This window comes from Ovis aries, chromosome 23 (genome assembly GCF_016772045.2).
Source record: "Ovis aries strain OAR_USU_Benz2616 breed Rambouillet chromosome 23, ARS-UI_Ramb_v3.0, whole genome shotgun sequence".
NCBI lineage: Eukaryota > Metazoa > Chordata > Mammalia > Artiodactyla > Bovidae > Ovis > Ovis aries.
This window is the reverse complement of record NC_056076.1, coordinates 20,638,438-20,665,662: the sequence shown is the minus strand read 5'-3', so window position 1 is coordinate 20,665,662 and position 27,225 is coordinate 20,638,438. Positions and strand designations below refer to the sequence as shown.

At 43.5% G+C, this 27,225-nt stretch overlaps 1 protein-coding gene across 5 annotated transcripts in view; it reads right to left on the bottom strand.

Annotated features, from left to right (window-relative positions):
• The window catches only part of TPGS2 (tubulin polyglutamylase complex subunit 2), a 69,067-nt gene that overhangs the window by 11,139 nt on the left and 30,703 nt on the right, over positions 1 to 27,225 (bottom strand). For 4 of the 5 annotated variants that reach the window (XM_060405331.1, XM_042239371.2, XM_042239370.2 and 1 more), the window contains 2 exons: positions 8,162 to 8,249; positions 6,076 to 6,204 (listed from right to left, as the gene is read on the bottom strand). In XM_060405331.1, the coding sequence (XP_060261314.1) occupies positions 6,076 to 6,204; positions 8,162 to 8,249 (217 nt within the window). The remainder of the gene's footprint in view (positions 1 to 6,075; positions 6,205 to 8,161; positions 8,250 to 27,225) is intronic. The other variant, XM_012103331.5, reaches the window with a different exon arrangement.

Genomic DNA, 27,225 nt, shown 5'->3' with positions numbered 1-27,225 from the left:
GCTTTTAGGGAAGAAGTTTACCTTTATATAAGTTTTATATTGATATATAATTCATCTATCATACCATTTACTCAAAAGTGTACAATTTGATGTGTTTTAGTGTATGTACAGAGCTGTGCATCCATTAACACAGTCAATTTCAGAACATTTCTCTAGAGTGAATATCTGTCTGTGAGTGAATGCCAGGCCCCCTAGGATATTAATACTGGAATCAAATTAGTCCAATTTGGGGATTTAACATTTTCTGGGATGCACGGGTGACTTACACTTTTCAGTCCATGTGAAAAGTGGTTATTTCTGGTTCATTTTGTCTCCTAAGGTACAGCTCTCCCCACCATGCTAACTGAAAGGGTAGGGTAGCTTTTTTGGGTGCTCTAGTTTGTCGATCCTACAACTCCATTTTATTCTCCTAGTCTCACATATGGGTCCAATTCTCAGCCTTTTGTAGCCTCATTGCTTCTTTTGAAAAGGATAGTGTATCCTAGGCAAGAGCAACCCCAAACATTGAGCCTCTTCCCTGGATTTCTGTCTTCTTCTGGGTGTTAATCTAGTGCTACCTCATCATCTTATTAGCTCTTTGATGATTTTTTTATGTTGCCTGACTTTTCAGTTGTTTTCAGCACGAAGGCTGCTCTGAATTACCTATCTGCCTTTACCAGGAGGTCTCGTCATCAGTTTACATATGCTCCTGAAAATAATACATAGGTGAGCTTTGCTTTTTATATCAGTCTGATAGTCTCTGCTTTTTAAAAGGGAAATTAAATTCCAGCACACTTAATATAATGATCAATCTGTTTTATTTTATTCTTCTTAATGTTTTGTTGCCTGTTTTATAATGTTTCCTTTCCCTTTTTCTTACTTTTACTCATATGATTCAACACTACCTTTATTAGGTTAGAGATTCTAAAGTAATCTTTTATTCCTTTAGTGGTTATCTTCCTTTTTGTTATGCCTGCATGACTGGATTCATACAATTCTACCCTTATTTGAAAATAATAGGCCATTGTTTCTCTAACCAAGTGTGGTTAGAGATGGCCCCCAAGAGTCTACTCATTGGTATAGACACCATGTATAACCTCCTCCCCTGAGAGCAGTCAGGATCTGTAACAATCAAGTAATCATCCTCTTGATTAGGTGACATTATGAGACTACTGTAGGAGTAGCTGGTTGAGAAGCAAGCTACCATGTTGTGAATCATGTGGCTAGAATCTAAGGGCAGTCTAGATGAGCTGAGAGTGACCCCGGGCCAACAACCAACTAGAAAACAAGGACAAGTCCCGCAAATGCAAGGAACTGCATAAGGTCAACCACCAGTGAGCTTGGAAGAGGCCCCTATCCTCAGATGGCTTCACAGCACCAGCTGACACCTTGATTTTAGCCTGTTAAGACTCTAAGCAGAGGACTCTGTTAATCTGTAGCTGAATTTTTAACTCATGAAAACTGTTAGATAGGAAATGTGTGGTGTTTCAAGTCAGTAAATTTGTGGTAATCTGTTATATAGGAAAAGAAAACCAAGACACTGAAGACACTCTGTTTCCCCCAAAGTATACTATTTTTTTCCTCCAGTAGGATGAGACCTTCCACTTTCTACTTCCTTTCCTCTTTGTCTTATACCTTCTACTGTAAGGACTTTCTGGAACATTCTTTGTATTAATGCTAGGGCTACTGCAACAAAGTACCACATACTGAAAGGCTGAAACAGCAGAAATTTGTTGTCCCACACCTCTGGAGGCTACAGATCCAAGGTCAAGGTTGGTTTCTTTTGAGGGCTGTGGAGAAGAATCTGTTCTATGTCTCTCCCCTAGTTCCTGGTAGCTTGCTTGCAACTTTTGTTTTTGTGTTTATGCCTTCCTTGGTATGTAAAAGCAGCACTCTGTCTTCATCTTTACATGACTTTCTTATGTACCTTTATCTCCCAATTTCCCCTTTTAAAAGGTTGCCAGTCATACTGGATTAGGGCTCCACCTGACTCCAGTGTGCTTCCCTGGGGGCTCAGAGGGTAAAGCATCTGCCTACAATATGGGAGACCCAGATTCGATCCCGGGGTCGGGAAGATCCCCTGGAGAAGGAAATGGCAACCCATTCCAGTACTCTTGCCTGGAAAATCCCATGGACTGAGAAGCCTGGTAGGCTACAGCCCATGGGGTCACAAAGAGTCGGACATGACTGAGAGACTTCACTTTCACTTTTGACTCCAGTATGACCTTACCTGAACTACTTAAATGTATTAATATAATGACCCTATTTCCAAATAAGGGCACAGTCTGAGGTAGTGCGGTTAGGACTTTAACATATGAATATTTGACACAATTTAGCCCATAACACTCTTATATCTTGCCTTTGTCCTATTTTTTAGGTTTAGCTGAGATAGTACATGTAAACATATTCCAGGCACTAAGTCTCCTCTTTTCCAAGAGTTCTTATGTAAAAGTCGTATACATTTTTGAATTTGGTTTTTGTTCAGTTGCTCAGTTGTGTCTGACTCTTTGTGACCCCATGGACTTCCCTGTCCTTCACCATTTCCCAGAGCTTGCTCAAACTCACGTCCATTGAGTCAGTGATGCCATCCAACCATCTCATCCTCTGTTGTCCACTTCTCCTCCTGACTTCAATCTTTCCCAACGTCAGGTTCTTTTCTATGAGGCAGCTCTCTGCATCAGGTGGCCAAAGTATTGGAGTTCAGCTTTGGCATCAGTCCTTCCAATGAATATTTGGGGTTAATTTCCTTCAGGACTGACTGGTTTGATCTCCGTGCAGTCCAAGTCTCAAGAGTCTTCTCCAAAACCACCGTTAAAAAGCATCAGTTCTTCAGTGCTCAGCCTTCTTTATAGTCCAACTCTCACATCCATAGATGACTACTGGAAAAACCATAGCTTTGACTAGATGGACCTTTGTCAACAATGTCTCTGCTTTTTAATATACTGTCTAGGTTTGTCATAGCTTTTCTTCCAAGGAGCAAGTTATCTTTTAATTTCTTGGCTGCAGTTACCATCTTCAGTGATTTTGGAGCCCAAGAAAATAGTCTGTCACTATTTCCATTGTTTCCCATCTATTTGCCGTGAAGTGATGGGACCAGATGCCATGATCTTAGTTTTTTGAATGTTGAATTTTAAACCAGCTTTTTCACTCTCTGCTTTCACCTTCATCAAGAGGCTCTTTAGTTCCTCTTTGCTTTCTGCTGTAAGGGTGTTGTCATCTCCATATCTGAGGTTATTGATATTTCTCCCAGCAATCTTGATTCCAGCTTGTGCTTCATCCAGCCTAGCATTTCATATGATGCACTCTGCATATAAGTTAAATAAGCGGGGTGACATTATACAGCCTTGATGTACTCCTTTCCCAATTTGGAACCAGTCTGTTGTTCCATGTCTGGTTCTAACTGTTGCTTCCTTGACCTGCATACAGGTTTCTTGGGAGGGAGGTAAGGTGGTCTGCTGGTTAAGGTTATATTCCTGAACAGTAAGATTTAATTTAGTCTTCTTTTTTAAATCTCGACTTACATATTTCTTTATCCAGGCTGGGCTGGGTTGTCATTGCTGTGCTTGGGCTTTCTCCAGCTGCAAGGCACAGACTTCTAGTTGTGGCGGCTTCTACCGTTGTGGAGCACAGGCTCCCGAGCGTGCAGTTCAGTAGCTGTGGCTTGTGGCTCTAGAGCGTGGGCTCAGTAGTTGTGGTGCACAGGCTTAACTGCCCCTTGGCCTGTGGGATCTTCCCTGTCCATGAATCAAACCGGTGTCCCCCGAATTGCAAGTCGGATTCTTAACCACCAGCCCACCAGGGAAGCCCAATCTCTCTCTTTCACAAGAGGTTCACTAACGTCTTGTTTCCTTTCCTCTTTATAGAGCCACATCTAGAGCTCTCCATTCCATTTGTCTTCTGGTTGGAGTATTTATGTTCCTGAAGTTTTACACAAACTTTATGTAAGTTTTACACAAACTTTTAATAATCTGAGAGCTGTATTGGTCTATATATACAGGACTCTTGATTTTCACTCCTTTTCTTTCATCAACCTGTTTATGCTTTTTTACTATCTTTTAGTTTTCAACTGCTGCAGGTAAGAAGACTGATGTCAGTCTGATTATTCTCTCTATATAATTTTTTACTTTTGCCTAGAAGCTTGTGATTTTTTTTTTCTGCATCATGTAATGTCTAGGTTTCTGTTTCCTCCTGAATTCAACTGGAGTCCAGAAGCCCTTTCAATCCGCAGATTGAATAATACAAATTTTGTTTTATTATTGCTTATTATTCCTTTTGCATCTATTCTTTTCCTCTTTTTTGAGTACCTAGAATTCCAATGGAAGGTCACCTGTTGTATTTTCTGTTTCTCTTATCCTTCCACTTTTCCCCTCATTTCTCATTTTAAAATGTATTTTATCTGTGCTTTTAGATATTCTTGCACTTGCTTTTTCAGGCTATTAACTCAGGTCTCAATATTTATATTCTTATTCAACTCATGTAGTCAGTTGATTAATCAAGACTGTTTGATTTTTTTCTGTAGGAATTCTTTGTGCTGTCTTAAATGTCGAAGTGTTCTTGTTCTTGTTTTTATTTAGGTCCTCAGTGTCCTCTAGTGGTGTGACTTCTCTGGTTGTATATTCTAATATTTCTTCCTGATTGTCCTCTTTCTAACTGCTAAGTCTCCTGAGAAGAGTTAGCATTTTTAAATTGAATGAAACAGAGTTGTTGAACTGTATGAAAAAGCATGAACCCAGAAGGTGCCAGAAGCCCAAGTGACTTTTAGCCCCATGAATACGCAGGACAATGTGGTCTCTACCCCTAGGCTCAAGTCCTATGCTGAGGTCCCGTGAGATCATTTCTGTCATCTAGTCTACTGCTGCCTACCTGCCTCAAGGGGAGGGTACACCCATTCCCCTTATTTAACAGCGTCTTTGCCTTTGAGGGAGTAGAGAGCCCCAATACACACACACAAAGCAAATGTGACCTTTTGCACACCCATGAGGATTCCATACATTTCTGAGTGACAGATTCTTCCCAGGGCCCAAAACTTTCAGTCTCAGCCCCTGGATTCCTCCTCCTATCACCCAGCTGTTTGTCCAGTTGAAGGAGAAAGACCATCGTCAGTTCTGCCAGAACTTCGATGCACTCCAAGGCATTAGTACTAGAGATGCTATGGTTATCTATTGAATATTCATTCTCCCTTTTAGAACTCCAGTTCTATTCCAGTTCAATTTGGGGCACTACCACACAGCTAAAAATACCTCCTCAAATTCCCGTGCAGGGATGGACAACCTTCTGACTCTATTCTGGCCAATGGCTATTGGGAGGGGCTTCTGAGAAAACTACTATTTTCCTGACAAAAAGGGAAATATTCTGCCAAGAGACAGTTATTTTGCCCTTTACTCTTCTTTTTCCTGCCTGGAACACAGACTTGAAGCTTGGAGGTAGAACCGACATTCTTCAACCATGAGAATGAAAACCAAACCCCAAGCCTGGTGTGCCAGGAATCCAGAGGAGACTTTATCATCGAGTTTCTCAAGCAACTACACCAGCCTAGTTCCAGATTCTTATTATGAGAAAAATAAACTCCTCTTTAGTTTAAACATTGTAAAGGGGGTCTATTATATGCAGCCAAACACAATTCTGACTGAAGAAGTCCTCACTTATACATAATTGCTTATAGCTTTAGCAGCTATTTGAATTTAAGCCATTTCAATCAGGAGTGGCCAAGAGCCTGAAGGGAGAAAGGAAGCTGCACTTAGATTGCCACGGTCCCTGAAATGTCTCAACACTGAAATGTGGAGTGAAGTTTAATCCATAACATTCATTCACTTACCAGTATTCATTAACTGTCTACTATGCGGCAGGGACTGAAGTGGGTACTGGATACAAAACAAAGACCCCAACCCTGGCATTTTCTTGATGAAAATTTCCTTTTTTGACACAGGCTTTTTTTTTCTAACCTTACTCCCATGGTTCAGAGAAGCCAGGAGTGGGAAGGTTTTGGGTTTAGGGGAATAAGTTAAAATGCTACAATGTGTTTCTATTATTTTCAATATTATAAAATGGAAACAAGCATGTTGATTTGTAATTCAAAGCAGAGGTTCCCCCAGTTACCTTCTTGTATATCGTCCTCCAGGTCTGCCAGAGTTGGTGCGTTAGGAAGTGAGTACATGGAAGACTGGTTGAGTTGAGTCAGTTTTGAGATGTTGTTAATTGCCATGCTGCCCAATGGAATGGTATGTTCTATGGGAATGTTAACAAAAAGAATTACATGGAATAATAAGCTAGTTACCGTGGTCAACAAAAGAGCGTCTGCTTGACTAACTTAAGACCAGTTATTATTTGATCCCAGGGCTGAGAAACTGAATGGAAAGTGGAAAAAAGAGAATCAATGTACTACATGCTCTGAAGCACCAGACTTTTATCTTTTATGCAAAAAAAATAAACAAACAAAAAACAGCTGGGGCCTTGAGTGAAGAGTCCCCACTGCATGTGTTAGGGTGGGGCACTAAAGGAAATTTTAAGAGGGGATTCTCAAAAGGAACTGGGAATTCTAGGGTTGGAGCCTGTTTGAAGATCAAAGGACTGAAAAATATTTTTGCTCCCGCCATCCAGAATGAAGGATTATACTTTCCAAAGTAACAGTTTTAATTATATAACTGACCACTTCTACCCTTCTTGTCGTAAGCTTTCACTGTGGAAACTATCTCCCCCTTGTCATTTTTTTCTAACTCAACGGAGCAAATTTTCTTGAAGGCCTTTTTGCTTGGTTCTAGTTTTCTGTGATTCAGGTGTAGAAAGATGATCTATTTTTCTTATCTGTCATCCAGAATCTTTATAATATGGGTGCTGGGCATGGGGTGGTGCACAAAGGCTTGGACATGTGACTGCTGAAATACTGGAATGACTGAAGGTAATACCACAGCTGGTGTATAGCCTGGAATGTCCAAGAAGACCACTAAGGAGGTGAACATCAGAAGCTGCCTGTGCTAGATTTTTTGTTAATGATTTTGGCCATCCAGTAAAGAATGGGTATGGCAATGGGGATGAGGATAGAAAATAGGTTGGGAGGATTAAGTTAGAAAAAGTACTAATAGTGAATAGGGACCCAGAAAACCTTCATGAAATGTTTCTTTTCTGAAGTAGGCTTCTGAAAGGGTTAGCCTGTCTCTGTGATATGGGCAAGGGAGAATCTGACAGTCTCTCCAGCCTCTGTCCACTCTCTTTTGGTGACACCATGATTTCTAGGCCATCAGAGGTAATGATTCTTAGTTCATGTTAAATGCTTAGGAGTAAGTTATAAAATATGCCTCTGGTCAGCTGAAAGAGAAACAGGAAGGTTTGGAGAGGCAGTGAAGGGAAGGGTCAGTTCTGTAGATCTGCTGGGCGGCAGAAACTACTCATCTCAGTGGCAGCAAGGAGAGGTGCAGGGTGATTCCCAAGGACCAAAGCAGATCTGGGGGTGTGGCCGGAGTCTGGAGATTATAAAGTCCTCTTAAGGACAGGGAAGTCCGTGTCAGGAATGAGCTGTACCCCAGTGGCTAGATCAGGATTCCCCAGCCTGTGAAATGTTGCTGGTGCTTTCACCTGAATGTGCGGCACTGACCTTCATGCCTGCATCATGCCTGCATCTCTTACATGTACCGAGCTGTCAGTTCCCACATCCACAACAGAAGTGTTATCCTGGATGTATTTAATACCAGGATGGTAACCTGTGAACTGAGGCGGCTGATAACAGGCTGCGGAGACGTGAGGGAGAGAGAGGTCAGGGCCCTGAGATCTCCAGCCTGCTGGGAATGAAGGGAGGAGCCCCTCTTATGACCGCCAGAGACTGTCATTGCAGCTCACCCTGAGGAGACTGCTCCAACGCGGACTCCTCCGAGTTATTAAGTTCAAGGTAGCTCAGGATTTTTGTGTATGCTTAATTTTCCCCAACATCTCATGCCAATAGGAAGCCTCTAACTTGAGCTTCCGGTTAGGTACTGGGCAGACTCTGGCACAGGGGCCACAGAGGCGGGGGGTGAAGCAATGATGGCATAGGTTACCGCTGGGAGATGATCACAGCGTCTGGATACTGCACTTCAGGAGAACCCCATACACTGTCCATATTCAGACTCCTGAGTTGTAAAGGCCCCCAGAATTGTTTCCTGTAAGCTCTCAGCCAGGGAAGTACTCCTCCACAGCAAGAAGGCTGACTCACCATCCAGCTTCACATTCCACGTCATGTGGAAGCCGTTGGTCATCAGGTAAAAGTTCTTCAGATCCTCAGGCAGCACACAGTTATTCTTCTAGAACCACAGAGCAGCTGAGTGTTAGGTCAAGGTTGAAGGAGGGTGTAGAGTTACGCCTCAAACCATGTGGGAACTGTATTTCAGATCCCTAAAACTGAGTAATTACCTCTAAAATGCTACTGGAGAGTTATAGGTTGAGATGGCCACAAAGCAGGCTCCTCAACTCATTTCATGTCACTGACACACTGAAACTGCAGCTATATATTGAACAATAATTCCCTCTGAAAGAAACCCAGAAACTAACTGACTCCTGTTACCAAATTGAAAGTCTGTGTGCCCAATGCACAGTGAGGCCCATCAATACTAAAACATTAGAGAAAGATTTATTACAGATTCATTAAGGAGATGGGTGGCTCATGGCCTAAGAATCTCAAAGTTACTAAAAGCTTTCAGCAAGCCCCTTTAAAAGCAAAAGGTGAGGGATGGGCGTGGTGAGTTGCTTCAGACTTCTTGGTGTCCGATCCTTGGTTCCTGAGGTGAGGGCATGATCAGGTAATAATGTCCCTGTAAATTTCTACCAGATGAATGTTATTCTCTCTCCTGACCAGAAAGGGCAAAGTTGCAAGGCACAGCTTTCACCCTCCAAGGTCCCAGTCCTTGGCTAAGCAGAGGCAGATCTCAGCTGGCAGATCCCCGGGGCCAGTTTCCTACTCCGCTGTCATCCTTGAGGGATCCAGGCACCCAACCCAACTGGCCCTCAGTCTTGCCAGGCTGCCCAAATGGAGAGACCAGGTCTCAGACTGTGACCCGGAGAGACGGTCACTGCTAGCAGGTAGCAGAGACAGCATGGGGAAGAGGGTCACCACTGCCTCAAGGCCTGAGCCAAGGTTAGTAGAGGGCCTTACTGAGGGCTCTGGAGCCCTGCAGGACATAGTCCCTAGTCTGTTTCCTGGGCCCTTCAGCTCACCCACTGGCCCTAGGCTGGGTGAGCTGGAGGGCATCCGGAAGGTGGCCCGAATCTGCCTCTTACCTCACTCTCCACCTGATGACCACCATGCTGCTGATTACTGACTGAATTACTTCCCCAGTGGTCCCTCACTGACAGTTAATAGTGGGCAGGGCCTACTGTGGTGCTGACCAATAGCTGAGCAGGACAACTAATGGTCAGTCACTGACAGTTGGTTGTGGGTAGGACCCACTGAGGCACTGAGCAAGGCTGAGCAAGGCCTGCTGCCTAGTAACAGGGTGCAGAGTAATGAGGCCCAGCAATGGCAACCTGCTAAGGGCTGAGCTCATCTGCTCTGTTACATGCCCACTGGGTGAACAAGAAGAAATTTACATTGAAATGGGTATGAGAGGCTGATCACAATCTCACCATAAAATCCACTCTTGGAAGGGTAACACACAACCAGGAGGGAACTCACAACTCCCAGATCCTCCCTGAGCAAAGGGTTTGGACCTTGCATACGGCACCTCAATTTTTAAGACTTCTACGTGAGAGATGGGCCCCCATAAATCTAGCTCTAAAAGCCGGTGGGGCTTGGGTCCAAGAGGCCCACAAGGCCACAGTGAACTAAGAGACAGTTTTTGACAGGCTCCTATGGACTTCCTGTAACAGCAGGATGAGCACAGCCCTTAGCAGGCAGCCATTGCTGTGTCTCATGACTCCACACCCGCAACTAGGCAGCAGCCATCGCTTGGTGCCGCAGGAGGCACCCCCCACCCCAAGCAACCAGCCGTCAATGAGTGACCGTTAGGGAAGTGATTCCAGTAACCTTTCTCACCTTTTGCTTTTCAAGGGGCTTGCTGAAAGCTTTCAGTAACTTTGGGGTCTTAAGGCATCAACCATCCATCTCCTTGTATGAATCTGTAATAAACCGTTCTCTGTTCCAAACTCTAATATTTTAGTATGGCTAGGCCTCACTCCACATCAGGCACACACACTTGGGATTCAGTAACATTACTATGGATATGCCCCCAGGGTCCAGTGCAGAGACAGTGGAACTAAAATGCCCAGTTTCTTCCTTAAAGAAGCCTATTTGCTTATCTTAAAAGCTTTGGCCTGAGGAGCAGGCTTCTAATTTAGCACACATTAAGATGCCAACTGTAATCCTCTCCAGAGACCAGGGAGGCCAGTGGGCACCATACTATCTTCATGCTCTCCTTCTGCCTCACAGATATCTTCTGGAAAGGAGCTTATACACATGTCTGGCACCCCAGGGACTGTGCAGGGGACACACTTGACTGCCTGGCTCGGCTGGCCAACACAGCTTATGTTCCCAGGTCCCAAAGGGCTCTAGTAAACAGGCCATCCCACCAGGGCACAGAGCAGAGGCAGCAGATTGACATACCCAGTATTTTTGTGAAAAGAGGCCTGTTGGAGATCTTAACTGCAGCCTGAGAATCAAGTTTATAATTTAACATCTACAGGCCAACTAAAACCCTCTCCAAAGACTGCAGAGGCCAGTGAGGGCCACCTTTGCACTCTCCCTCTGTCCTGCCCCAGGTCACCAATGTTTCTAGGAAGGAGGCTGTGCAAACCTCTGGTGCTCCAGCTTTTGTGGCTGCTGCTCAGAGGACACATCCCTTGATAACTGGCTGTGGTGAGCAGCAAGGCTTGTGTTCATGGGTTCAACAGGATGGTAGCAAACAAAGAAACAGTTCTTAACCTGCTATCCCCCTAGGGCTCAGTGCAGAGGGAGCAGACAGAATGCCCCTCTCTCAGTCCTCCCCTGAAAGAGGGTATACATGCATATTTTAAGCTACTCTTTGAGTGCCCAGTTTCCAATTAGCCTGCATCAAGGTGCTGAAATTCTCTTCTCTGGGACACTGACAGGTCATATTATACCCTCAACTACTGGGAGCAGCTAAGAGCAAAGTAGGCTGGACATTCAGAAAGGTTTGATAGACAACCAAGAACCAGGGCAGGATTAAAAAGGTTCATCTCTTACATAAGGCCACTCCACTTCTTCAAGACTGGCTGTTGTAGCTAATGCACTGAAATCAACAGAGTGTCAAGAAAAATGAAGAAACAGAGAAATGTGTTCCCAGTGAAAGAATTAGATAAAACCCCAAGAAAAGACCTAATGAAATTAAGATAAGTAATTTAAAGATGCTCATAGACATCAGGGGGACAGTATATGAAGAAAGTGAGAATTTCAACAAAAAGAAAATACTATAAGCAGAAATCACAGAGTTGAAGAATATAATAACTGAGCTGAAAAATTCAATAAAGGCATTCAACAGCAGACTAGATGAAGTAAAATAAAGGGTCAGTGAACTAGAAGACAGGGTACTGGAATTCATCCAATCAGATCAGCTTTTAAAAAAAAAACAAACAGAGAATGAGTGAATAGAGCTTAAGAGATTATGGAACAACATAAAGCTGATCAATACTATACACCTTTATCCAGGATATCAGAAGAAGAGAGAATGGGGCAGAAAGCTTATTTGAAGAAACAGTGGCTGGAAATTTCCCTATAGTGGGGAAGGAAACAGACTACTTGGAAATAGATCCAGGAATACCAGAGAGTTCCAAAAAAGAAGAATCCAAAGAGACATTATAACTAAGTTGTCAAAACTTAACGGAGAACATCTTAAAAGGAGTTAGAGAAAAACAACTTGTTATATACAAGGGAACCCCGTAAAGCTGTCAGGAGATTTCTAGGCAGAAACTTGCAGGCCACAAGATGGTGGCACGATATATTCAATGTGCTAGAAGAGAAAAGAGAATTTGCCAACCAGGAATACTCTACCTGGAAAAGCTGCCCTTCAGAATTTAAGGAGAAATAAAGAAACCATACTCACAGAAAACTAGTCAATCTAATCACACTAGGACCTTAGCCTTGTCTAACTCAATAAAACCAAGCCATGCCTGTGGGGCAACCCAAGACGGGCGGGTCATGGTGGAAAGGTCTGACAGAATGTGGTCCACTGGAGAAGGGAATGGCAAGCCACTTCAGTATTCTTGCCTTGAGAACCCCATGAACAGTATGAAAAGGCAAAATGATAGGATACTGAAAGAGGAACTCCCCAGGTCAGTAGGTGCCCAATATGCTACTGGAGATCAGTGGAGAAATAACTCCAGAAAGAATGAAGGGATGGAGCCAAAGCAAAAACAATACCCAGCTGTGGATGTGACTGGTGATAGAAGCAAGATCCAATGCTGTAAAGAGAAATATTGCATAGGAACCTGGAATGTCAGGTCCATGAATCAAGGCAAATTGGAAGTGGTCAAACAAGAGATGTCAAGGGTGAATGTCGACATTCTAGGAATCAGCAAACTAAAATGGACTGGAATGGGTGAGTTTAACTCAGATGACCATTATATCTACTACTGCAGGCAGGAATCCCTCAGAAGAAATGGAGTAGCCATCATAGTCAACAAAAGAGTCCAAAATGCAGTACTTGGATGCAATCTCAAAAACAACAGAATGATCTCTGTTCGTCTCCAAGGCAAACCATTCAATATCACAGTTATCCAAGTCTATGCCCCAACCAGTAACGCTGAAGAAGCTGAAGTTGAATGGTTTTATGAAGACCTACAAGACCTTTTAGAACTAACACCCAAAAAGATGTCCTTTTCATTCTAGGGGACTGGAATGCTAAAGTAGGAAGTCAAAAAATACCTGGAGTAACAGGCAAATTTGGCCTTGGAATGCGGAATGAAGCAGGGCAAAGACTAATAGAGTTTTGCCAAGAAAATGCACTGGTCATAGCAAACACCCTCTTCCAAAACAAAAGAGAAGACTCTGCACATGGATATCACCATATGGTCAACACCGAAATCAGATTGATTATATTCTTTGCAGCCAAAGATAGAGAAGCTCTATACAGTCAGCAAAAACAAGACCAGGAGCTGACTGTGGCTCAGATCATGAACTCCTTATTACCAAATTCAGACTCAAATTGAAGAAAGTAGGGAAAACTGCTAGACCATTTAGCTATGACCGAAATCAAATCCCTTATGATTATACAGTGGAAGTGAGAAATAGATTTAAGGGCCTATATCTGATAGATAGAGCACCTGATGAACTATGGACAGAGGTTCGTGACATTGTACAGGAGACAGGGATCAAGACCATCCTCAAGAAAAAGAAATGCAAAAAAGCAGAATGGCTGTCTGGGGAGTCCTTACAAATAGCTGTGAAAAGAGGAGAGGCGAAAAGCAAAGGAGAAAAGGAAAGATATAAGCATCTGAATGCAGAGTTCCAAAGAATAGCAAGGACAGATAAGAAAGCCTTCTTCAGCGATCAATGCAAAGAAATAGAGGAAAACAACAGAATGGGAAAGACTAGAGATCTCTTCAAGAAAAGTAGAGATACCAAGGAAACATTTCATGCAAAGATGGGCTCGATAAAGGACAGAAATGGTCTGGACCTAACAGAAGCAGAAGATATTAAGAAGAGGTGGCAAGAATACATGGAAGAACTGTACAAAAAAGATCTCCACGACCCAGATAATCATGATGATGTGATCACTAATCTAGAGCCAGACATCTTGAAATGTGAAGTCAAGTGGGCCTTAGAAAGCATCACTATGAACAAAGCTAGTGGAGGTGATGGAATTCCAGTGGAGCTGTTTCAAATCCTGAAAGATGATGCTGTGAAAGTGCTGCACTCAATATGCCAGCACATTTGGAAAACTCAGCAGTGGCCACAGGACTGGAAAAGGTCAGTTTTTATTCCAATTCCAAAGAAAAGCAATGCCAAAGAATGCTCAAACTACCGCACAATTGCACTCATCTCACATGCTAGTAAAGTAATGCTCAAAATTCTCCAAGCCAGGCTTCAGCAATACGTGAACCGTGAACTTCCTGATGTTCAAGCTGGTTTTAGAAAAGGCAGAGGAACCAGAGATCAAATTGCCAACATCTGCTGGATCACGGAAAAAGCAAGAGAGTTCCAGAAAGCATCTACTTCTGCTTTATTGACTATGCCAAAGCCTTTGACTGTGTGGATCACAATAAACTGTGGAAAATTCTGAAAGAGATGGGAATACAGACCACCTAACCTGCCTCTTGAGAAATCTGTATGCAGGTCAGGAAGCAACGGTTAGAACTGGACATGGAACAACAGACTGGTTCCAAATAGGAAAAGGAGTATGTCAAGGCTGTATATTGTCACCCTGTTTATTTTACTTATATGCAGAGTACCTCATGAGAAACACTGGACTGGAAGAAACACAAGCTGGAATCAAGATTGCTGGGAGAAATATCAATAACCTCAGATATGCAGATGACACCACCCTTATGGCAGAAAGTGAAGAGGAACTAGAGAGCCTCTTGATGAAAGTGAAAGAGGAGAGTGAAAAAGTTGGCTTAAAGCTCAACATTCAGAAAACGAAGATCATGGCATCTGGTCCCATCACTTCATGGGAAATAGATGGGGAAACAGTGGAAACAGTGGCTGACTCTATTTTGGGGGGCTCCAAAATCACTGCAGGTGGTGATTGCAGCCATGAAATTAAAAGACACTTACTCCTTGGAAGAAAAGTTATGACCAACCTAGATAGCATATTCAAGAGCAGAGACATTACTTTGCCGACTAAGGTCCGTCTAGTCAGGTCTATGGTTTTTCTTATGGTCATGTATGGATGTGAGAGTTGGACTGTGAAGAAGGCTGAGCACCAAAGAATTGATGCTTTTGAACTATGGTGTTGGAGAAGACTCTTGAGAGTCCCTTGGACTGCAAGGAGATCCACCCAGTCCATTCTGAAGGAGATCACCCCTGGGATTCCTTTGGAAGGAATGATGCTAAAGCTGAAACTCCAGTACTCTGGCCACCTCATGCGAAGAGTTGACTCATTGGAAAAGACTCTGATGCTGGGAAGGATCAGGGGCAGGAGGAGAAGGGGATGACAGAGGATGAGATGGCTGGATGGCATCACTGACTCAATGAACGTGAGTCTGGGTGAACTCTGGGAGACGGTTATGGACAGGGAGGCCTGGCATGCTGCGATTCATGGGATCACAAAGAGTCGGACACAACCGAGCGACTGAACTGAACTGAAAGTTTTGCATACACGCAAAAGCTGAGGGAGTTCATCACCACTGGACCAGCTTTACAGTGAACACCACCAGCTTTACAGCTTTACAAATTAACATTTGAATGCACAGTTCCAAAGAACAGCAAGCTGCTGTTGCTGTTGAGTCGCTTCAGTCCTGTCTGACTCTGTGCGACCCTATACACGGCAGCCCACCAGGCTCCCCCGTCCCTGGGATTCTCCAGGCAAGAACACTGGAGTGGGTTGCTATTTCCTTCTCCAATGCATGAAAGTGAAAAGTGAAAGTGAAGTCGCTCAGTCGTGTCCGACTCTTAGTGACCCCATGGACTGCAGCCCACCAGGCTCCTCCATCCATGGGATTTTCCAGGCAAGAGTACTGGACTGGGGTGCCACCGAAGAGATAAGAAAGCCTTCCTCAGTGATCAGTGCAAACAAATAGAGGAAAATAATAGAATGGGAAAGACTAGAGATCTCTTCAACATGATTAGAGATACCAAGGGAACATTTCATGCAAAGATGGGCACAATAAAGGACAGAAATGGTATGGACCTAACAGAAGCAGAAGATATTAAGAAGAGGTGGCAAGAATACACAGAAGAACTATATAAAAAAGATCTTCATGACCCAGATAATCACGATGGTGTGATCACTCATCTAGAGCCAGACATCCTGGAATGTGAAGTCAAGTGGGCCTTAGGAAGCATCACTGCAAACAAAGCTAGTGGTGGTGATGGAATTCCAGTGGAGCTGTTTCAAATCCTAAAGTATGATGCTGTGAAAGTGCTGCACTCAATATGTCAGCAAATTTGGAAAACTTAGCAGTGGCCACAGGACTGGAAAAGGTCAGTTTTTATTCCAATCCCAAAGAAAGGCAATGCCAAAGAATGCTCAAACTACCACACAACTGCACTCATCTCACATGCTAGTAAAGTAATGTTCAAAATTCTCCAAGCCAGGCTTCAGCAATACATGAACCATGAACTTCCAGAACTTTAGAAAAGGCAGAGGAACCAGAGATCAAATTGCCAACATCCGATGGATCATGGAAAAAGCAAGAGAGTTCCAGAAAAACATTATTTCTGCTTTATTGACTATGCCAAAGCCTTTGACTGTGTGGATCACAATAAACTGTGGAAAATTCTGCAAAGGATGGGAATACCAGAGCACCTGACCTGCCTCTTGAGAAATCTGTATGCAGGTCAGGAAGCAACAGTTAGAACTGGACATGGAACTACAGACTGCTTCCAAATAGGAAAAGGAGTACGTCAAGGCTGTATATTGTCACCCTGTTTATTTTACTTATATGCAGAGTACATCATGAGAAACGCTGGGCTGGAAGAAGCACAAGCTGGAATCAAGATTGCCAGGAGAAATATCAATAACCTGAGATATGCAGATGAGACCACTCTTATGGCAGAAAATGAAGAACTAGAGAGCCTCTTGATGAAAATGAAAGAGGAGAGTGAAAAAGTAGGCTTAAAGCTCAACATTCAGAAAACTAAGATCATGGCATCCGGTCCCATCAGTTCATGGCAAATAGATGGGGAAACAGTGGAAACAGTGGCTGACTTTATTTGGGGGGCCTCCAAAATCACTGCAGATGGTGACTGCAGTCATGAAATTAAAAGAGGCATACTCATTGGAGGGAAAGTTATGACCAACTTAGACAGCATATTAAAAAGCAGAGACATTGCTTGGCCAACAAAGGTCCATCTAATCAAGGCTATGGTTTTTCCAGTGGTCATGAATGGATGTGAGAGTTGGACTATAAAGAAAGCTGAGCGCCAAAGAATCGCTGCTTTTGAACGGTGGTGTTGGAGAAGACTCTTGAGAGTCCCTTGGACTGCAAGGAGATCCAACCAGTCCATCCTAAAGGAAATCAGTCCTGGGTGTTCATTGGAAGGACTGATATTGAAGCTGAAACTAAAACTTTGGCCACCTGATGCGAAGAGCTGACTCACTTGAAAAGACCCTGATGCTGGGAAAGACTCAGGGCCGGAGGAGAAGGGGACGATAGAGGATGAGATGGTTGGATGGCATCACCAGCTCGATGGACGTGGTTTGGGTAGACTCCATGAGTTGGTGATGGGCAGGGAGGCCTGGTGTGCTGTGGTTCATGGGGTTGAAAAGAGTCAGACATGACTGAGCGACTGAACCGAACTGAACCGAACAACAAATATTAAAGGGTCTTCTTTAAAGTGAAACAAAAGGGTGATAATTGGTAACAGGAAAAATATGACAGTATAAATCTCACAGGCAAAAGGTAAAGTATAGTTAAATTCAGAATAAGGTTGCCATGGCAGTGGGTTAATCACTTAGAGACAACGCGTGAAGTTTAAAAGGCAAAGTAGGAAACCCCCACGGTGACGGCACTGAAGGAGGCGCTTGTGGCACAGAAGCCGCTGCCGACGCGGGAGATGAGCCGCGGGTTCAGTCCCTGGGGCAGGCTGCTCTGGAGGAGCGAATCGCAACCCACTCCAGTAGTTTTGCCTGCAGAGTCCCCATGAACAGAGGAGCCTGGTGGGCTACCGTCCACAGGGTCAAAAAGAGTTGCACACGACTGAAGTGACCGAGCACGCACACAGAGGACACGTTAAAAGTCCTAAAACACACTGTGCTTTAGTAGTGAAAGTAAGTATAACTACAATGATTTGTTAATAGATCCACAAGATGAAAGAATGTAAATTGTGACATCTTTTGAAATGTGTGGTGGGGAAAGTAAAATTGTAAAGCTTTAAAATGCATTCAAAGAAGCAGTGATCAGTTTAGATTGTTACATTTAAATACAAGCCTCATGATGAGCACAAGGCAAAAACCTGTAGCAGACGCAAAGAAGATAAAGAGAATGAGTCTACGCACTGCATTACAGAAAATCATCAAATCACAAAGGAAGAAAGCAAGAGAAGAAAGGAACAAAATACCAAAGAGTTATAAAATAGCTAGAAAACAATGAGCAAAATAGCAGTAAGGCAGTATCTAGCAGCAATTATTTCAAATGTAAATGAAGAAATTCTACAATCAAAAAACAAAGAGTGACTGAATGAATAAGAAGAGGCCAAATTATGGAACTATGTTGTCTACAAGAGATTCACTTCAGATGTAATAACACATAAACTAAAAGTGAATGGATGGATGTAAATGGAAATCAAAGAAAGCTGGGATAGTTATACAAGACCAGAGTCCTACAAGAGACAAAGAAGGACAGTATATAACGATAAAGGGGTCAATCCAACAACAGGATGTAACATTTATAAATATTTATGCCTCCAAGACAGATAAAGCAATATTAGCAGATCTAAAGGGGAAACAGCAACACAAGGAACAATGGATATAAAGACATGTTAGACCAGATGGACATAACATTTATAGAATATTCTATTGAAAATCAGCAGAATCCAGATTCTGCTCAAGTGTACATGGAACAGTCATAACACATCACACGTTAGACCACAAAACTATTAACAAAATTAAGACTGACATCATATTGAGTATCTTTTCTGTCCACAATGGTATGAAACTAGACACAATTATAGGACAGAAATAGGAAAATTCACAAAAATGTGGAATTTAAAAAACACGCCACTGAATACCAATGGTCAAGGAAGAAATCAAAAGAGGAATTTAAAAATATCCTGAGACAAATAAAAATGGAAATTCAATACACTAAATCTTATGGGATGCTGCAAAGGCAGTTCTAGAAGGGAATTAATAGCAGTAAGTGCCTGTATCAGGAGATAGGAAAGTTCTTAAGCAAACAATGCAACTTTACACTTCAAGGAACCAAAGGAAAAAGAATAAACTACGACCAAAACTAGTACAAGCCGCTAGTACCGAGCAACTGGCACTTTCACTTTGACTGGTAGCCTAGTGGTTAAAACCCCACCTTTCAATGCTGGGGATGTGGGTTCAATCCTTGGTCGGGGAACTAAGATCTCACATATGAAATCTTAGCCACTCAGTCATGTCCAACTCCCTGTGACCCCATTGTGTGTAGCCTGCCAGACTCCTCTGTCCATGGACTACTCCAGGCAAGAATACTGGAATGAGCAGCCATTCCTTTCCCAGTCCAGGGATCAGACCTGGGTCTCCTGCATTGACAGGCAGATTTTTTACCATCTGAGCCACTAGGGAAGTCTAAGATCCCACATGCCATGGGGCAACAGTCTGTGCACTGCAACTACTGAGCCCACATGCCTCAACTAGAGAACCCACGTGCGACACGCGGCAACTGCACAGCCCGAGGGCTGCAATGAAAGCTCCCACGTGCCTCAACTAGGACCTGCTGCAGCCAAAAACAAATAAACACTAAAAATAGCATGTGATCACCTCAACAGATGTCAAAAAAGCATTTCACAAAACTAGACATCCATTCATGATTAAAAAACAAAACAAAACAAAAACCTCTCAACATATAGGTAGAGAGGAAACATAAGTTAGCCTACAGGAAACATCATATTGAAGGGTTAAAAGCTGAAAGCTGTTCCACCAAGATCAGGAAGACAAGGATGGCCACTCCTGCTAAGTTTATTCAACACAATATTGCAAATCCTAAGCAGAGAAATTAGGCAATAAAAAGAAACAAAAGGCATCCAAATCAGAAAAGAAGTAACATTACCACTGTTGGCAGATGACATGGTATTACATAGAATCCTAAAGACTCCACCAAAAAACTTTTAGAACTAAGAAATGAATTAAGTAAAGCTGCAGGGTATCAAATCAATATAAAAATTTTGTTGCTTTTCTACACAAGAATAACCACCTATCAGAAAAAGAAATTAAGGAAACCATCTTATTGACAATTGTATCAAAATGAATGAAATACTTAGGGATATGTTTCAGCAAGGAGCTGAAAGACCTGCACACTTAACACCTGCAGGAACGTGGTGTAAGAGAGACCCTACAGTTCTGATGATGTTGTAACAAAGCAGTCACTTCTGGAAATTTCAGAACCATGCTCATAACTTATTTCCTGAAACAAATTATTGGATCAGTGAGAACTGATTAAGGTAAAAAGTATATACTTCTAGAGCATTTAATGCAATGAATTTAATGGTTCTGAAAGTTCTTAAAAAGAAGCACAATAGAATATAAGCAAATATTTCATATGAATAGCAAATCATCCAAAAAAAGCTGTGATTCTTTTCAGGAGTTACTAGGCGCACTCATTAAATTCTAAGCAACTCACACCTCTGCATGCATCTGGCCAGTCTTTTCTAGCCAATCAGACTACTGAGCACAGAAGGATGAGTTTTCCAATTACTTTTCTTTCTTCTTGTCCTGTTTATACAGGCAGAGGGGCAACTTCCAAACTTTCTGCTTACTGGACCCTTTTGAGATGTGATACTGAACACTGCTTGTATCAAGTTTGTTTAGGTCACACTGTCAGTCGATTCCAGGTACCACCCAATGTGTGAAGAAGTTGAGTGTAACAGGATGATCTGAATTTATTTCCCAATTCTGCAACAAGCTGAGTGACCTTGACTGTCAAACTCTGTGAATCCAGGTTTAAGAATAATCTCTAAGATTGAGTCTATAAAAGACTGGAGGTGCACACTGTCTGTGCTTTCTTAGAGAAAAGTGTGCACACAAAATACCTTTCTCCTGATCCATGGCACGCTAGGTACAGGAAGTCAATAGTTATCGGTATTCTGACAAAGTTCTTGCTCCTTCTGTCGTCCCCAAAGGTCAGCATCCAATATGAGATGCTGGTCACCAGCGCCATCTAGTGGTGGACACAGGGAAACTACTTCTCAACCCAGATTCCGTTAAGATCCCAGCTGAGAAGGTCTGGGGGCATTGATCACCTTTAAGTTATGCTGGAGAATTTCAATAGTAGTGATTATAAGACACAGTATTTATTTCACTCAAAAAAGACATTTTGGTATTATTTTATACTAGTATTTTTTAAAATTACTCAAAATTCATAAAAGTAGGAAAAAAAGTGAAATAAAGTGTTTAAAACATCTCAAATACTCACATAAAGATGCAAAATGTCAAGCAGACCAAGTTAAAAAAAACAGTCAACATGCTCTCTCATTTTCATAGAGATCACTGTGACCTCAGCTGTGCCGCCTCCCTGCTGTGGACCTTACCCCCTGGCAGCCCAAGTGGCGGCTCCTGCGGAGCTTCCAGCCCTTCCTTCTGAGTGTGGCTTCTAGTGCGGAAGCCACTTTTATTTTTACTCGGAACATTTTTTAAACATTTTGTTAATAAGTTTATTAATTACATCATTCTTTATTTTAAGAGCGCTTTATCATGTGCAGTGTTATATAGAAGACTGACCTAATTATCATTGCTTTCTCTCTTCATGCTTGGCTGAGTAATTGAAGTCTCCAGGTGCTTCAGTGAGGGCAGATGAAGGAGGAAAACATGAAAGAGCCTGCAGATGTCAACTGATTCCACATGGCAGAGGCTGGGTGTGGGAGGCTATCACACAGCCCCACGTCCAGAGCATGTTCTGTGGACACAGGGCTGAGCTGCAGGGGCATCATGTTTGGGTGGCTCCTATGCCCTGGCCAGCAACTCAGAGATCTTGCCATTTTCATTTCTCTCCTGCACGATGTGGGAAGAGACTGCTCTTCTGCAGGGAGAAATCTCCTCACTTCAGAACGTTCTCTTGCCAGATTTAGGGTCAGTCTCTATTTTAGGGGATGAAAAAGAAGGAAAAGGAGGAAGACTGGCAGAAAGCAAATGGCAGTCAAAGTGTAAGGATGAGAGAGGATCCGAGAGAAAGTCAAGAAGGGAGAATAACTGCTGACCAGTGTGTGAAGTAAGAGTGGCGTCCCCACGGCACTGCAATCTCCCTTTATTCCAGTGATGACTCGGTTACGTAATTCCCAACTTCTGATTTTTTTCTCCACCTCCTGAGGAGGCTATTTACAATCATTTCTTTGAGTGCTGCTCGAAAGTCCACCACAAGCTGTTACTGCTTCATCACCTGGACAGACTGAGCCTCTCTAATGTTTTGGGAGTCATCAGCTTGATTCCTGCAGCCTTCCTGAGCACTGCCTGAGCCCGTCTATGGCCTCCTGCTCACTTGCTGTACTTCTGAGAATCCTGTGCCCCATCATTCCCTGTCTTTCAGAGGCCACTTCACTAGGTGGTGGGGGTGGCCAGGGAGGGAGGATCAGTTCAGCAAAGAGCCACAGCCAGAACATGGAGATCATTGTTTGCATAGGTGCTTATCCGCAGTGGGCACGCTATGAGTCCATGTGCAACAAAAGCAGAGGAAGGGCTGCCCAGGATGGCCACTGATGCGGAGCACTGAGACCTAGCTGGAAACCTCAGGCAGGGAGGACACCTGTGCCTACTGAAACTCTCCTCCGGGAGGAGAGAGCCCGGAAGGGCTGTGGAAGGATGGGCTGAGATCCCCGGAGAACTCTCCGGTGCATTCTCAAACTCCTTCCTAAGGAGACGGGGAAGGCCTGGTTAACTGGAACCGGTTGTCTTGGTGACTGGGGTATCCAAGTTTGGGGACAGAGCTGAGTTGCTGAAGACTCAGAGAGGCAGCCACTCTTTCTCTACACAACCGTCAGTCTCCCTTTCAAAATACATGTAAGGTTGAAAGTTTTATTTTTGTTCCTAGTTTTGAAGAGGTGGGGAAGACCCTCTCAGGCAGCTGCTGGTCTGGACAGAGGAAGGGAGGCACTGGAGAGCGGAAGCGGGGTTTATCTGTCACAGAAGAACTATGGGGGCAGAGTGAGCACTCAGTGTGAGGGACCATGGTGACAAGGTGTTGCAGGCTGCTCTCTCCCATCTGGGATGCTTACAATGCATTCAGAGCAGGGGCATGTGAGGGACACATCTGCAAGAAGGTTCAGAATCCACCCTGAAGACTTTAGAAAAAGTGAGGCTAAAAAGAGAGGGGATGATGTTCTGGCAAACTGTTTGGTCTCCTGGGCCATAGTTTCACCATTAGTAAATTGAATTTTTATCTGGAAATCGAACAGTTTAACCAATCAAGAATTGTGCTGTACTCTGGAACTATGAAATGTCACTGAAATGTTTAAAAACAGAACTCTCCTGACCCTGGGATGCTATGAGAATTAAGTGGCAGACGCCTTCACAGTGCGCAAAAGATGAAAAGCTTGGTGCAGACATTTCACTAACTACCATCATTATAAAAGGCAGGTTGCAGGCAAAGGGAACGTGAATCATGAGACTGCACAGAACCAAGCAGACTGAAACTGTTGTTTAAAGAACAACAACAAAAAAATGGTGAAATGCATTAAAATAAAAAGAGGTTGTCTATTTTTTTTCCTCTAATTTTAGGAGATTGCAGCAGATATAGACAGCCATTTAGGCTTTTTTTTTAACCTTTTCTTCCTACATTTGCAGCAAAGGATCATGAAATATTAGAAGTGGATGAATCTTTCTATAACACTAACTCCAAATAAGACAGCAGAGTAAAAGGATGTGGAACTCACCTCCTCCCACAAGTACATCAAAAATACATCTACAAATGGAACAGTTCTCACAGAACCCCTGCTGAACACTACCAGAAGACCTCAGACCCCTGAGAGGACATGAAAGAGCCCCATGTAACTGGGTAAGAAAAAAGAAAAGAGAAGAGGGAGCAGGATGGGACCTGCACCCCTGGCAGGGGGAGTGTTGAGGGGGAAGAGGAAATGTTCCCACAGGATGAAGCCACTTAAGCAGCAGGGAGAGGAGCTGGGACAGAGAGCGAGCTTCAGAGGCTCAGAGGGGAACCCAGCAATCAGGCTGCGACAGGCTGCACAGAGAAAGGCTTGCAGAGGACTGCACCACTGCCCTGTGCGTCCCAGCCTGAGATGCAGGTCTGCTGGGGTGAGTGGGGCTGGCACTGGAACTTGGGGGGTAGAGAACGGAGGCGGGAAGGGGACTGCTGTTGGCTGTGCAGAGATAGCCTGAAAGGGCTGGAGCGTGGTGTAGCTGCAGCCGGGGGTGTTCACGGAAGAAACCCAGGTGGGCAACAGAAGCAAAGCACCACTGTTAAGTGGAGCATGAAGTGGGGCTCCCGTCTCCAAAAGCTCTTGTGGCCCAGTCACCATCTTGGGGGTGGTGGGAGTAAATGTCAGCAGGTTGCCCACTTGCAGAGGTGGGGCTAAAACCATAGCTGAGCCTCAGAAGCCATGCAACTAGGGAAGCAGGGCTGAAATCTAAGCCTGTGGTTGTGCAAGCCGCAATCTTACACCTCTGCCACTGGCTTTGTAAATTCCGTGCCTGTAGGACCTCAGACTAGACACTGGGTGTGTCCATGGCTGGAACGGGTGTGGCCTCAGCAGTCAAGGGCTTTGGGGGCACGTGCACTTGGGGACTGGGCTGGGCCAGGGTCTGAGCTGCCTTTGCAGCTCCTGCTGTGGTCCAGATGAGTGATGAATGTGGTCCTGGGACCTGACTCTGGTTGATCTGCACTGGTGGTCCTGTGAAAACAATGCCCGGGGGGCACCAGGGCCGGTTGCTGGCATTCCCATTGAGATGGGGCCCAGGGCAGTGCCAGCAACAGAGCACTTTGTAAGGTGGCAGAACAGATGACAGCTGGCACAGCACAGCTCACTCACGGGGTGGGGGTGGGGTGGGGTAGTGGGGCAGCTCCGGCTCTTCTCCCAGTGTGCGTGCCCCCATTCCACCCCCCTCCACCAAAGCCCAGAAATGGGTCTGGGGGCTTCTACTCCAACAGCAAGAGAACAGACTCAGCTCCCACAGGGCAGCACAACCACAGAGCAAGGAGGAAGCCCTGACCAACAACCAGGGCAGGCTCTGGCCGCCACGACACCAGTCACTCCTCCTATCAAAGGGACAGAGGCCAGCATACACTGAGGGAAGAGGCAACAGGAATCAACACCCAAAACAGCTCTCGCATCAAAAAATCTTAAACCTACACAAGCTACAGAGGGATGCTCCTCCACAAAAATAGCCCTCCAAGACCACAACAGATAATTGTTTCTCCTAAACTCACATAGCAAGAGAAATATAAGCAAAATGAAGTAGGGGACCACTCTCGAATAAAAGATCAAGAGAATTCCCCTTGATCTTGAACAAGCAATGAAACAGACCTCTTCATTCTAATAGACAATGAGTTCAAAAAGGAGATAATAAAAATACTGAAGAAGTTAAGGACTATTGCGAGTAATGCAGATTACTGTAAAAGGAAACTAGGAACTATAAGGAGGAGCCAAGAAAAATTACAAAATTCACTCACTGAGACAAAAGCTGAGCTAAAGGCAATGAAAAGCTGAATGAATAATGCATAAGAATGAATAAATGATCTGGGAGATAGAATAATGGAAATCAACCAAGCAGAACAGCAGACAGAAAGCCAAATTTAAAAAAATGAAAGCAGTGTGAGAGGCCTATGGGATAATATGGAGCATGCCAATGTACATAGAATAGGAATCCCAGAAGGAGGAGATAAAGAAAAGGGGATTGAAGATGCATTTGAACAAACTGTGACTGAAAACATCCCAAACATAAAGAAGGAAACAATATCCAGGTACAAGAAGCATAGAGGGTCCCAAACAAGGTAAATGCAAACAGACCTACATCAAGACATATAAAAATGGCCAAAGTTAAAGGGACAATTCTAAAGGCAGCAAGAGAAAAACAAAGAGTTAACAAGTTAACAAAGAGGGAACCCCAATAAGGCTACCGGCTGATTTCTCTACAGAAACAGCTGCAGGCCAAAAGGGAGTGGGGCAAGATATATTCAAAGTCCTGAAAGGGAAAAATCTGCAATCTAGAGTCCTCTGCTCAACAGGATTATCATTTAGAATAGAAAGAGAGATTAAGGATTTTGCAGATAAGCAAAAATTCAAAGAGTATAACAATACTAAACCTATCCTAAATGGAATATTAAAAGATTTTCTCTAAATAGAGAAAGTAGTAAGAATCTAAGGAAAGAGCCAGTACACTGATTTTAAAAATAAATTAAATTTCTGTGAAAGTGATAAAGACAGTGAACAGCAAAATGATGAATATGAAGATGTAAAAGAGGATCAAAATCATAAAACGTGGGAAACAAGAGTAAGAAAATGTAGATCTTTTTTTCCAAGAATGTGTTTGAGTCTGTATAAGTCTAAGGCAAGTAAGTACAAGAAGGAGTTAACAAACTTGAAAACAGGTAACTACAAAGCAAAAACATACAATGCATTCCCCAAAACCAAAGAGAAGAGGACATAAGTGTGAAACAAAAGAAAATCATAAAACTACAAAAGAAAAAACAGAAAGGGACAAAGATATATAAAATCGGGAAAACATAAAATAAAAAAACTTGAAAATAGGGTTTAATATGGCAATAAAAACATATCTCTTAATAACTATCTTAAATGTCAATGGGCTAAATGCTCCAGTCAAAAGACACAGAGTGGCATATTAAATAAAAAAACAATATGCTGTCCACAAGAGACTCACTTTAGGGCAAAGGACAAACACAGACTGAAGTGAGGGGAAGAGAAAAGACATTTCGTGCAAATGGAAATCACAAGAAAGCTACAAGAGGGTCATAAAACTCCTATCAGGCAAAGTAGACTTTAGATCAAAGGCTACAAAGAAAGATAAAGAAAGACACTACATAAAGATAAAAGGATCGATACAGGGATCGGATATTACACTCGTTTACAAATGTGCACCCAACACATGTACTGTACGCTCATGCTCAGTCGTGCCCGACTCCTTGCACACCCAATATGATGCTGCTGCTCAGTCGCCAAGTTGTGTCCGACTCTTCGTGATCCCCTCAGACTGCAGCACACCAGGCTTCTCTGTCTCCCTCACCATCTCCCAGAGTTTGCCCAAGTTCATGTCCAATGAATCAGTGACACCATCCAACCATCTCATCCTCTGTCACCCTCTTCTTCTGCTTTCAATCCTTCCCAGCATCAGGGTCTTTTCGAATGAATCAGCTGTTTGCCTCAGGTGGCCAAAGTATTGGAGCTTCAGCTTCAGCATCAGTCCTCCCAAAAAGCACTCACGGTTGATTTCCTTTAAGATTAACTGTTTTGATCTCCTTGCTGCCCAAGGGACTCTCAAGAGTCTTCTCCAGCACCACAGT